The 14,378-nt window shown below is 37.5% G+C and overlaps 1 protein-coding gene across 1 annotated transcript in view; it reads left to right on the top strand.

Annotated features, from left to right (window-relative positions):
- Positions 1-14,378, top strand: part of cpne4a (copine IVa) — a 95,555-nt gene that overhangs the window by 26,792 nt on the left and 54,385 nt on the right. Inside the window, exons 3-5 of the mRNA XM_051956919.1 lie at positions 3,143-3,322; positions 8,624-8,695; positions 13,737-13,811. Coding sequence (XP_051812879.1) covers positions 3,143-3,322; positions 8,624-8,695; positions 13,737-13,811 — 327 coding nt within the window. The remainder of the gene's footprint in view (positions 1-3,142; positions 3,323-8,623; positions 8,696-13,736; positions 13,812-14,378) is intronic.

Genomic DNA, 14,378 nt, shown 5'->3' on the forward strand with positions numbered 1-14,378 from the left:
CATATAATTTATATTCATATATATTTGCTGTTGTGCCAAAAAACATGCATAATAGATTGAAATATGGTTAAAAAAACTGTTATAGATTTTACCAATTTTGTTAAATTAGCAGCAATAACTACTCAAATCACAGGAAAAAAGGAGCTAAATCTGTAAATATCATCCACATCAACATTTTGCATGTTCGCAAATAGTAATTCATTCTTTTCCAACTTTTGACTGTAAAATTATACTGTCTGAATACATTTAAATCAACAGAAAAATATTTTACATATTTTTGCTGTCATTTAAAAGAAAAACTTAGATATGTCAAGGACAAGAAAATAGTTTAAAAAAAATCTGTTATTTTTCAGATTTTTCCCTGTTTTTGTTAAAGATAAAAAGAAAAATAAACATTTTTAACTGTAATAAGAACAGGCCCAAACTGTAAATAATGACCCCATGAAAAATCTGATTTTTTTTTACTGTGAAGTTTTACTGTCTTTTTTTACTGTATTAAAATCAGACAAAACGTTTTTTCTTTTTTTTGTACATTTGCCATTATAAAATATATAAAAATTGCATTATACAGTAAAAACATCAGTACTATCATTTTTTAGCAGTGTATTATTTTAACATTTTGTGTGTGTGTATGTAATTAAGTTGTGTAAAATTACACACACACACACACACACACACACACACACACACACACACACACACACACACACACACACACACACACACACACACACACACACACACACAGTATGCATACACTAACAAAATAACAGATTTTTTTTACTGTCAAAAAATCTAAAAATTATAATTTATTCTTTTCCATTGTGTGGCTGCAGAAGTACTTTATTTTACTGTTAAAATTTTTAAAAAGTATAATTGTCTCACTGATCATTATTGAATACATTTTGAATGTATTCTTTATGTCCCCTTCTTTTTTTGAGGTGGAACCAGGTTGTATTCGTCCAAACTGGAGAAAAATGTTTTATAGTGAGAGTTGTGTGGAACATATGGTGTCCCATGTGTTCTCCTATTTAACTTATCCAGCTCTGACTGGTACATACCAGTGACTAAAAACAAAACAAGTGTGTTGTGTTGCGTGGGTTCTCAGCTGGCATCTCTTCTGTGTTAAAATTCACTCATTTCTTTTAGAGCAAACTATAAAAACAAACGTATTTGGTGTTGCGGTGACACCAGGGCGACAGAAAAGTGTGGCTGACGACAGTTTATGCATCATCAGGACCTTGTCTTTGTTGTCAGATCAGACTGGTGGTGGACCTGCAGGAGCTTTCTGTCTCCTCTGAGTCAGTGTAGCTCCCAAACACAAACTTTTTAAAACTGATCCAGCAGGAGGTTTCCTCTCACACTCCTCCATGTTGGACGTCTTTACAGCTGATTCAGACGAATTTAAAGCGGCCAATTAAAGCGTCTTTAATTAGAGCGTGTTGAGGGGCTCCAGCCTGAACACCATCTGTCTGCAAACACAATGACGAAGAGCCGCCGTTGGACAAAACACTGCAACTGCATGCAGCTTCTCAGCAGCTCGCCGCTAATTTAGGTCTTCACCAGTCTGTCGGGTCCATCTCCTGAATATGAAGAATAAATACACATTTTTGGTTGATATCATGTCTAAATATATATCCATATTTTGTGTCTAAGAGTGTGTGGATGCTGCAGTTTACTGTTTGTTTACATGTGAAACAGGCTGCTCAGTAACTAAAGCTAAAGCCTTGTCAGTTTAATTGCAGCTCTCAGAATTATGAAAAAATAAATAAAATTGAAGCTGCAAATATGCGAAATTAGAAGTTCCTAAGCTGTTGTTTTGTAAGTGTTGCCTTCCAGCTCCCTTTTAATTCTGTTGTAACTGAATGCACAATTAGGATGCAACAACAGAGAGGACTTTAATTTCCAGGGTGGAAACTAATTAGTTCTATGAACTCCAAGCAGTTTCTGGGCTTTTTTCCTTTTTCCTCGTGTCATATTTTTCCTCACTGCGGGCTCATTTTTCACAGCAGTATGAAGTCCTGCACCTCTATGGAAGCAGCACAATCGTGACTAGAACTAAGAAATGTCTTCTGATAAAGTTAGTTCCTCGATTATTCTACAAAAATATACAAATCCTAGCATAAACATGTCCACCATTTGGAGAAAATGTTGTCTCCACATATTATGGATATTTAGCTATTTCCATTTTTGCAGCCTCTGCAAACCTTTCGCCTCTATTATCAACTGTAGAAAGATGTTTCACCATGCTGAATGTATCTTCCAACAACTTTTCCCTCCGTTTACTGTTTTTGAAGCCATGCTGCATTTATTTTATTAATCCAGTATGTTTTATTTTCCTCTCCGTCTCTTGTTGTCTCCTCTCTGCTCTGTGGAAACACTGCCTGCAGTTCAACTAAAAACTCAAAATTTTTCACTGTTTTTCACCACTGAGTCAGTCAAGAAATGCGGAATTTTTATGTCTTTTACTAAATTGTATTAGCGCAAAACAATTTAATTTTGGAATGTTTTTAAAATGAGACAAAAAGAATAAAGTAATTTTAATGAAATATTAAAAAAATTGTTTTAAACTTTGATTTTGTTGATGTAGTAGCACATCAATGATCGTCAGAAAGTTCAAAATCCAACGGTGCATGTACGTGTTTTTACAATTTCTGGCAAAACAACCGTCTTTCAAAGCCAGTAGTGGGTTTTTGGCATTGTGTATTCGGTTAAACTGCTACGATTATTGAATTAATTGCCAACTATTCTATTTTAATAATCAATTTGAGAGTATTTTTAGGAGAAAGCAGTCTGAATTCTGTGATTACAGCTTCTGAAATGTTTTTTCATTTCTTTTGTCTGTGATTTTAAACTGTATATCTTTGGACAAAACAAGACATTTGAAGAAACACTGATCCACATTTTCCGAACAACTAACTGATCAAACCAGAAAATAATCGACCAAAAAATCATTAGCTGCAGCCCTAAAGTTTAGATCCAGTATTTTCATGAGATGGATAAGTGAACTCTTTCTGTTTTTGCTTTTACTGGTGCAAATGTATCCCCCGTTAAAGCCTGTAACCCTGATGGGACTGTAAATGGAAAAGCTCTGTACTCCACTCCATTTATTTGAGATTGCGACTGCCTTTGTGTCCTGCAGGTGGACCGGACCGAGGTGATCCGGAGCTGTGTGAATCCCACCTACTCCAAGGTCTTCACCCTGGACTTCTACTTCGAGGAGGTGCAGCGCCTGCGCTTCGAGCTGTACGACATCAACAGCAGCCACAATGGCCTGAAGGAGGCCACCTTCCTGGGATCGGTGGAGTGCACACTGGGTCAGGTGAGTCAAATTCAAACGTCCACATCTGTCAGACTGAAGGTCTCAAGAGACGCCCTCTATTACAGTTTAATCTCAAGTCTCCTACATTGAAGCCTTACTGACAATCTCTTACTAACCAGGACAACAGCTGAACATATGAGAAACTGCTCACATATCCAGTAGCCAACATGAATTCAAATGAACGAACTGCATTTTTTCATACGACTCTGCACACCGACTGTAGAAAGATGTTTCTATGCTGAATGTGTCTTCTAACAACTTGCAAAAAAACCCTCTTTGGATAAAAAAGCTTGCTCTCAAGACCTTCTTTGGATTGTTAGAGCACCATTGCTGCTATATTAATGCATCATATATGTTTGAACATCTCACATTTGAGCCCAGACTCTGTGTATGTCTGTGGGCTGCATCCGCGCTGGTGACAGAATCGAGGCCAGACGAGTGGCTGGACTCTTCATCCAACGCTTTAATTTGCTGGAGAACTTCGTGCCAGATGTAAAATAATTTGGCGCGACCAGGTTTTTGTAGCTCCAAAACTGTGTGATAGTGGGTCAAAGGTGTGTTTGATGGATGTCTGGTGTGTTTGGGCTGTGTGTCTGAGTGTTTTTGTAAAATAAAGTAGGGGTGAAACCAAGGGAGAGAGTGCGCATCTGTGCAGGCTTTGGCAGAAAAACTACAATTCCCGGCAAGCACGTAACTTCCTGTTGTTAGAGACGGGAGCCTCTCGGGTATGGACACATAAGAATCATGTGACAGGTTGTGGCCACACCGTGATCATGTTTATTTCAACTGGGAAGCCCTGCAAAAACCCACGGTCTCTGTTTATATAGGTTTTCGCCGTGTGCGCTTTATTGTGTATTTTTACAAACCCATCACTGCAACGAAAAAAACGCTCTGAGACCTGGTAAATGTGTGAAATGATAGTCTGACTCCCCAGATTTTATATGCAAAAAGAATTATTGATCTATCTTATCTGGTTTCAAATCTACAGCCAATCAAAAATCAATATGCAAAACATAGCGCCGGGCTCTAAAGGGTTAAAGACGACATCAATGTTCTGGAGTGGCCGAGTCAGAGTCCAGTCCTCAAACCAACTGAGAGTTTGGATGGACGTGAAAAGGGCTTATTTACATACCATCCCTGTAACCCGACAGAGCTTGATCAGTTGTTGTTGTTTTTTTAAGAATGGGGTAAAACTGCAGTGTCCAGATGTTCGAGGCTGATTGAAACCTCAATGCTGTAACTGAAACCATCTACTAAATACTGACTTGACGGAGGTGAATATATAAACATTTTAATACAAGAAGAAGAATAACTTGTTTCAGATCAGCTGCAACTCCCAAATAGTTTATCTGCCTTTTAATTAAGAGAAGGTTTTATTTTGCTGTCCTCTACAGCAGCCGTTTTTAGTTCCTCATGCTGTGAAAATAATTTTCCGGAGCCGACAGATACTTGAGACAGGGAATCCAGTAAACAAGTTCAAGAGTAAATGAGCTGCAGTGTCACTAAACTGAAGACTGGAATCTGTCAGAGTGTGTGTGAGGGAGGTTGTTACCACTGTTGTGGGGACATGGATCGGATTATTCACTCATTTAAGAGGGCAAAATGCAAATCAACATAACGTAAACCATTAAAGTTAAGATGATGTTTAAAAGTCAGAGTAAATCTCTTGGAAATGAACATGCATCACTGTTGTGTAATCAGAAGTCATGGAAACACAGCCGTGTGTGTCTGTGTTTGTGTTTTACAGGTAAGCATCAGGAAGTTTGAACAGTTGTTTTCTGACCCTGAAAATCTTCTCAAGCTTCTTCTAATTGACCAAAACTTCAGCAAAGCATCAGAAAACTTTACTTTTTGCCTCTGCGTTCGATCCGATAAGCTAATTGCTGTCGTGTTTTGTGTTTTTCAGACCATCAGAGGCTCCATTACAGCTGCACAGACAAACAATGGGAGAACAATCAGTCTTTTCTGTGTTTTTGTCACTGAAGCTGTAAAATAAGTGGCTGATACTCACTCTGACATTATTTATAACAAAGATGATTTAAGAACTGACTTTCTCAAACTAAAAACTGACAGTCTGAGTCTTAAATCAGACTTTTTTTCTTCTTCAGTTTGGTGAAAATGCAAATAAATGACTACAAAGAACATCTCTTTGAAAATAAACCCAAGACAATAAGAACGTATTGTAGGGAAAAGCATAATGAGCACACAGAAAACTTTAAATGAGACGATTAATACGCTGATTTAATATTCATGAATACTGAGTTCTAGGACAAGGACAAACAGGTTTAAGAGAAAATCGGCAGCAGGGCTTCATCTCAGTGGGGCAGTAAATAGTTTGGACGAATGAGAGACCAGAAAATTACACAATTTTAGGTTTGCATTTCATATTTTTCTATAGTTTAATGCTCTGAAGCCCAGCAGGATTGGAAAGGGAGGTTTTCTTGTGTGGTGTGGACACACTAATAGCCATATTTAGAACTCTTTGTGCTGCTGCAGTTTGGCTTTATGAATTCAGACAACAAAATCATATGGTGGCCATGTTGAATCTGCTTCGTAGTGCAGGTCTCAGGTTTTTGCACTGTCTGGAAAACTCCTGAAAGCTTCCTGGAGTTGCTGCTTAACCTTCTGAATAACACAAAAAGCAAAAGAAAAAAAAATGCATGCCATGTCAAAAAAACACTCTACTTAAATGTAAAACCTGAGCAAAATGATTCACATTTGCCCGAGATGACATTCAAATTTCCCTCCGACTAAAAATGTATGCAAAATATTTTTAAAAATTTTTATGCCAAGTGAATGAAAATTTGTGTGAAATCCCTAAAATGTGTGCAGAAATGAGTCATTTGTCCAAAATACCTAAAAGTTGACCTGACAATTTTGTATGAAAAAAAACTTGCTTGAAATGAAAAAATAAAATTACTGTAATTTAGTCTAAAGTAAAAAGTTGTCCCAGTATGAAAAAGAAATGAAAATTTTAGCAAAGTGAATAAAAAGATTGTTCAGCACAACTTGAAAGTTCATGTCCAAAATAATCAAATTCTGTCAAAAATTATGCAAAATTTGTTTAAAATAACAAAAATGGTCCAAAATGTCCTGGATCACCCACACTTTGTTCAACATAAGTCTAACTTTTCTCAAATTTGTTAAAAATTACTTGGAATTCATATTCCAAAAAATGATGTGAAAATTACAAAAAAATGTCCAACATGACAACAACCCCAGAAAAATTTGTACAAAATTGCTCAGTTTGCTCGAAATGTCTTAAAACTTTTCAAAATTATTGAAAATGTAACAAAGTGGTGAAGGTTCTTCTAAAATGGCAAAATAATTGTCCATAATGACAAAATTTTATCAAAACGTCTTGAAACTTGTCCAACGAAACAAATTAAAAATGTTATAAAATGAGTTAAAACTGTCCATATTGACACGTCTTACCTATCTGCTTTCATGACCAAAGACGTTGTGTTGTGTTGTCATCACTGCTTCTCTCTGGTGCAAGATGTATATTGGTGTGAAATTGTTGGCTTTTGGCTACTGATTTATCGAATTACTGAATTTCAGATCCAGAGATGAAAACCAGAGAAGATTTTGCAGAACAGAACATAGTTTGTTGTTTGGCGAGTTTCACAGCCTGTGAGGAGGAAACAGAAACCTGCAGTTTTCTGTTGGACGGATTCTCCATCTGCTGCTCCGACTTCAGTAGAAATTTCTCATCAGGAAGCGTCTGCTGTGGATCTCCTGCAGCCGCTAAAACAAAGCTGGAAGACTAACAGGTGGAACTGATGGAGAACACGAGCCAACAGTGTGATGAAACAATCCTCCCGGTGGGCGGTGAAGAGCCCGGAAAAGCCTCCTCCTCCTCATCGTCATCTTCCTCGCCTTTGTTTCTGGCAGCGGCGTCGCTCGGCTCAGCTGCCAGCTCCTCCAGCAGCCAGATGGCCGACGGAGACGTTCATTCCTGCAAACAGGCCTGGAAGAGGAGGATGTTGGCAATCGGGCCTGCAGAGTTCAGCTCCATAATGAAGTAAAACAGCTTCTTCTTTATCCTGCTGATTGAGCAGGTTTGATCTGCTTCATTGGAGCAGGAAGCCAGACGGTTTTTTTATCCTGCAGCTCAACACAAAACAACGTTCAGGACCAGAATTTACAACACGAGAGACAGGGAACAGGATTTAAGAAAGCGGAATGAGCAGCTCCTGAAGTCTAGAGATGTTAAAAACCAACTGAGAACAAAATCTGAATCCTCAAACACTTTTACTGTATCTAAAACAGATTAAAGTGTCATTATTTTGCAATTCACAAGTTTTTACAGTTTTTGAACTTCATAGTTTTCCACCTGGACAAGTAACTGTCTTCATTTTCTAAAAAAACGTCTCAATTTCTCCAGAATGTCCCATTTTTGCAAAATTGAAATGAATTTTAGAAAGTCTATACTGTCCAAAATGATCTAATTTAATGAAAATACCTTCTATCATGCTAAATATTGAAACTAAAAATTGACTTTTTCCTTAATCCAAAAAGTTTCAATTTCCTAAAATGTTATTCATTTACAAAAAAAATGAATAGCCTTTAAATGTCCCCACTTTCTAAAAATATCTGCACTTACTAAAATGTGTATTCACTTTTGAAAATATCTCGACTTCACAAAGAAGTCACGTCTTAAAAATGTCTCCACTTTGTAAAAGTGTCGTCACTTCTAAACGTGTCCTCACATTTAAGTGTTTTCACGCTGTAAAAACAAAACAAAGCAAAAAAGAAAACACTTTAAACAAAGTCTTCTATTTTTTTTGTCCAAATATTATCCTCACTGTCAAAATGTATATTTTAAAAACATTCTCTTTCAGGTTAAAACTCTAAAAATGTACAGAAGCAAAAAAGAAAGTTTCTCGAAAATGTCAACATTCTCCTTAATCTTTGTAGGTATGTGTGTGTATGTATATATATATATATATATATTTTTTTTTTTTTTATTTTTTTTTTAACTGAAATGTTTAAGCTTTTCAAAAACTGTTCTAACTTTCTAAAAGCTCCTTGAACTCTATGCATTTTGGAAATTAAATACGTGTGTCATTTGTTTTCAGAAATATGTTTCCTTCCCTTTTACTTTCCTTAATCATCATGGTCGGTTTCAAATGTTCTCCAGTACAAGAGGTCTCCTCTCTGTTGTTGGGCGCTGAGGAGATGAAGTGGCTCAACTGAAATGTTTGAGTCTGTGTCCTGCAAAACAGAAATAATGTGTGTGCAGAGACATTAGTGTGTGTTTGATGTGTGCGCTAACCTGGATTGTGTGTTTGTGTGCAGATCATCTCCCAGAGGAAACTGTCCAAAGCTCTGCTCAGACCAGGAGGCACCGTGGGAAAGGCCATCATCACGGTAAGGGTTTCCTTCCAGACTTTAGTTTCTGGACTTCAGTTGCTGCTGCTGCACATTTGGGTTAGCGTGTTAGCATGTTAGCATTCTCTAATTACGTTTAGGATCTATAAAATGATTGCACTTCATCCTCAGAGGAGCATTGATATCTCAGCCACATTTCATTACAGTTCATTGTCCAGTTATTTTATTTAATCCTTATATTAAAACCATGTTTCTGTAACATTTTCAGAATATTAAAACCAAATACATGAAGAGAGATTTTTGTCATTTCTGAATGTTCCAATAGTAAAGATATTGTGTTCGTTCTTACACAAGTTGTTACTGGTTGCAGCCTGGTTGTTAGCTGTTGTGACCTGGTTGTTGCGTACTAATTGTTGGTTGTTGCAGCCTTATTTTAGCCTGGTTGTTGGTTATTGCACCCTGGTTTATGGTTGACATAACCTGGTTGTTGTAGCTTTGTTGTTGCTTGTTGCAGCCTGGTTTTTGGCTGTTGCATCTTAGTTGTTGCTTGTTACAGCTTGATTGTTGGTTGTTATGGTCTGGTTGTTGCATGTTGTCACCTAGTAGTTGGTTGTTGCAGCTTAGTTGTTGCTTGTTGCCATCTGGTAGTTGGTTAGTTCAGCCTGGTTATTACAGCCTCGTTTATGGTTGATGTATTCAGGTTGTTGCAACTTGACTTATGGTTGATGTAACCTGGTTATTGCAGCCTGATTGTTGGTTGTTGCAGCCTGGTTGTTATGGTCTGGTTGTTGCTCCTTGTCATCTGGTAGTTGGTTATTGAAGCCTGGTTTTTGTTTGGCTCCTCTTTCCTGTCTGCAGTTGAAGGTTTTTCAGTCTGTTAGATCTTCTGGGCTCACCAGATGGAAACTGGTCGTGGAAAACTTCTCAAGGCAGCTGACAGACTGCAGGGATTCGTCTCGTTTCTGTTCTTGAACATAATCTTTTTTTCTGTGCTGTTTTCAGACCTCTATCAGGGCTTTTCACAGCTCTTTCGTCTCTGATCCTCTCAGGGTTTCAGTTTGATTTTTCTGTCCTCTGCTGCTCATATTTATTCCTCACAGAGTCACAGCTGGAAAATCTTCTTCACCTCTCTATTCACACATGAAACCATTCACGGGGATTTTCTCTGACAGGATTGCTCTCCTCTGGCCTTCCCTTCTTTTTTCTACCCATCCTGCCTTTTAAGCCTGTCCATGGGACATCACATAAACCTGACCTATCTTCTCCTGCAGGTTCCCAGCAGACACTGAATACAAACCATGGAGTACTGATATTTATTTACAGCATTTAGAATATCTGTAAGAGTACTCACAGGGTTATGGTGTCAGGTTTTACCTCGAGGGTGGACAAAGAACGAAATGGCAACGAAACAGGTCTCTAATGAACAATAGCCAAACCATGGAGCTCCTTTACGACATGCACTCCATTCCATTAATCTGACAGCAATTAATGTGTTGACTTCAAGTCTGATTGTGCACTTCAGTCACGTTTCTGTAAAAGCTGCTTACCAGGATAGACTGATTTCTGCATAACATTCTTAATGTTTGGTGATTGGCTGTTGTGATTTGTTATGAATGTTGGGAAATCTTTCAAAATCAATCATTTTATGACTCCATAAATCAAAAATTGCTGTCAGCAGTTTAAAAATAAATGCCTTTCACCATGTGTGTATCTAAAAAGTTGTGATTAAGAGTTTACAAACCCTTTTAAAGACCATGTACATCAATACCAGGATTTTATTAGAATTTTGGAATCTTATGACTTGAATTTCCAAATGTGAAATGTACATATTTTGGGTCATAGATTTAGCACAGTTTTTTTTTTTTTTTGAGATTTGACAAAATCTGCTGGGTCAAAATATAAACAGCAAAAGTATATTTGGTTAAATGTCTGGCAAATTTCACCTCAACTGGATGCTTTTGGATGTATGTTTCACCACTTCATGTACAGTTTGGCGATTGTTTTTTTGTAATTTGTTGGAAATTTTTGGTTGAAAGCAAAACTCTTTTTCTTTCTTTGTCTTACTGTGTCACATTTTCTATTCCTCCTTTGCAGCCTTCCCTCATTTCTTCTTCCTCTTTCCTGTATTGCTTTTGTCTTTTGTTTCTTTTCCATCCATCATTTTATCTTACTTTCATTCTTTCTTTCCCTTTACCTTCCTTCCATCTTTCTCTTCTTTTTCTCTTCTATCCTCTTTCCTCCTATTGTTTCTTCATCCTCTGTTTCTTCCATCTCTTTTACCTTCTCTCTTTTTTTTCTTTCCTCCCCTTTTCTTCCATCTCTTATGATTGTTTATGCTTATATTTTCCCACCCTTTCCTCATCCTTCAGGTCTCTCTCTGCGGTCGATGACTTCTTGTCGTGTTTTCTTCGCTCACGTTGTTTCTGATGAACATTAAACTGACCCTGAGTGAACGTACGTGTGAAAAACGTGACGTGAACACAAATCGACTACATGTAGTTTACCTGCATGTGTGAAGGGGAAACCGGCATCTCTTCATGTCTCATCAGTTTTATATTCATCTCTGCTAAGTCTGTTTTCATCGCTGCATCACGTGAGCGTGTCGCTGCTTCGCGGGAAAATATTAACATGTCAACATGATGAATCTGATCAGATGATCTGTTTCTCAAGGTTACTGACTGATTGCAGGTCTGTGAATGTTTCACCAGTTGAAGCCCAGAAAAGGATTACTCATCATGTCAGTCGCCATCAGTTAATTACAGTTTTTTGGTTGTTGTTGCATGATTGTGTCTCTGAGAAAACCTGTTTATCTGTTGCAGAATGTGTTTGGTTAGTTAATTGGTGTTTGCAGGATTATGTTCTCAGGCTCTTTTCTTGTTTAAAGCTGGATTTATAGCTGATGTGACGAGTTGACAGGAGTCCAGCTGCAGCAACAGTTTGATTTATAGTTAAACACCACTGATGCTTTTTAATTTAAACGCCCTGTTTGTTTATCATGTAGGCAAATTCAGTTCAGTCTCAGTCCACTGTCCAAACGCTGTTCCACTAAAGTGCCAAACCAACAGAGATAAAAACCTGCAGCCAGTAAAACTCTCCAAACAATGATCAGCTAACTGCAGAAACACCAGAACACAAATACAGACATAAAAATGCTCCTTAATGTTTCTGTGATGAGTCAAAAACATGTTTTATAACCTGTAAGTAATGTTCAGTGTTCATCAGTACCAAAAACAACAAAACAATCAAACACAAAGAATTAGTAATATTTGATACAAGATCATTATTAGCCAACACTGAAATATAACCTCAGTGTGCAGCTTCATAGGAGACACTGAAAGTGGCATGTTTAAAAACTTATTTTTAAATAATGAATAACAGAAATAATATGCAAATTTTATATTATTCATTAAATATACATTTGCTTGATTTTGCTTTAATCTGAATGGAAATGTGAACATTGCATAAATCTAGTTTAAAAATTGTTGTTCCATTCTGTTGAAATATTATAACCCAAGAAGTTTTTTAAAATTTAAATCTCTTTTTTGACAAGTTGTGAACAAAAGTTTACATATACTTGTATAAACCATGTACAGAAAATCCACGCAGTAGCAGCCTTCATTCATTTTATTACACACACACGTATATGTGTATATATATATTACAAGCAATAATATGCTTGTATTTTAGATATTTTAAGGCCAGATGAGGCCTTAAAATAGATATTTTTTTTAGATATTTTTAAGACCAGAACACATGCAATACATGAGAGACAGAGGAGCCCAATGGCTCAGTGACCGTTGATTTAATATTCTTTTAATAATTAATCTTTTTAATTATAATTGGGGTCCGAGCACGGAACGGTGCGAAGACCCTATTGAAACCCTAGGGTTTTTAAAAAAAATTTCATCGTCTGGGAAATCGGCCTTTTTGTCGCCCTTAACATATATGAAAACGCATCAAAATCGCCACACACATCAGGACCTGTGAAAAATTGGATATTTTGGGGGAATGGCACACGTGTGTGCCAAAATGGCTCAACAGCGCCCCCTAGAAAATTAAGAAAATTCAGCCCCAGGACAGCCTTTCACTTAGAGCCACGAAATTCGGTATGCATATCTAACACGTCAAGACACACAAAAAAGCCTCTTGGACCATTACCCATAATCCAACAGGCAGTCGGCCATTTTGAATTATGAATCATATTTGGGACAGTTTTGTGTCATTTTTGGACACTTTTCACAATCTATAAACTCAAACAGCATAACCTCGAGAGAGCTGAAATTTGGCCTGGATGTACTCCTGTCATGGGTGATCAAAAGTTATCAAAATGCTCCACAAAAGTCTGAGGGCGTGGAAATGGCGACCCACGGAATGCGGCCATTTTGACATATGATTCATATTTTGTCATTTTTGCACATTTTCAAAAATTATTAACTCAAACAGTGTAACCCCTACAGAGCTGAAATTTGGTCCGGATGCACACCAGTCATGGGTGATCAAAACTTATCAAAATGGTCCGGAACAGTCTGACGGTGTGGCCATGGCGACCAACGGAACGCGGCCATTTTGAATGTATTCATATTTTCGACAAAGTTGTCATTTTTGGACATTTTCAAAAGCTATAAACTCAAAACTTTATATGTGTGATCAGAGTCTGGCTCCAATCACATCCATAGGTCGATATACACTCCGAGTCATAGTGCCACCTGGCGGCCATTTTGAATGTCTCACTACAAAACAGGAAGTGCTGTCTAACTAGCCTGGACATGCTCCAATTTGTCTCAAATTTTGCAAGTGTCATCAGAGTCCGTTCATAGTCACATACATAGGCCGATATACACTGACAGTAATAGTGCCACCTGGCGGCCATTTTGAATGCCTCGCCACGAAACAGGAAGTGCTGTCTAACTAGCCTGTATGTGGTCCAAGTTGCTTCAAATTTTACAAGTGTTATCAAAGTCCGACCCTAATCACATCCATGTGACAACTGGTGGCCATTTTGGATGTCTCCCCATCAAACAGGAAGTGCTGTGTAAGTACCCTGTGCATGGTCTTATCAAAGAAAAATATGTGCTTTCAGATCACAGCAGAGGAGCTGACAGGGAATGACGACTACATCGAGCTCTCCTTCAGCGCCCGGAAACTGGACGATAAGGTAACAAAATGAAACCTGTAAAGTAAAACTCCCTTCATCCAGCTGTGTCATGCATATTTCTGTAGTAAATCTTAGTTGTTGCTCTTTTGAATCCATTTGTAATTCATCACTATCAGACTGTGGATGATGAGGCGGCTGGTCTCTAATCAGATCAAACCACAAAGATGATGGTTCCTGCCTCTTTGTAGTGATTGTGTATCTGATTGGGTTCATTTTGCATCTTTTGTAATGATTTGCGTGTCATTTTTTATTCTTTTGCCTCAACTGTGGTGATCTGTTGCTGCACTAATATGAGACTAAAATGCAACAAACAAAAAAAGTGAAGTTTAGTTTTGTTCCTTTCTAACCAGAAATCATTTTAACCATTTACACCAGATTTTATGTGAAAGTGATGATGCACACCTCACCTTTGTGTATAGTTAAATGTTCTTTGTTTTTTTCTAAACCATGATAAATATTAAACAGCTAGGGTTTTGTATGTCTGACATTTACGGTGAAGACACAATCAGCATCTTATAATTGAACAAGTATGTGTCCCTACAAATTAACTACCAATATTTTCTAAAT

The sequence above is a fragment of the Acanthochromis polyacanthus genome, chromosome 12, assembly GCF_021347895.1.
Source record: "Acanthochromis polyacanthus isolate Apoly-LR-REF ecotype Palm Island chromosome 12, KAUST_Apoly_ChrSc, whole genome shotgun sequence".
In the NCBI taxonomy this organism is placed as follows: domain Eukaryota; kingdom Metazoa; phylum Chordata; class Actinopteri; family Pomacentridae; genus Acanthochromis; species Acanthochromis polyacanthus.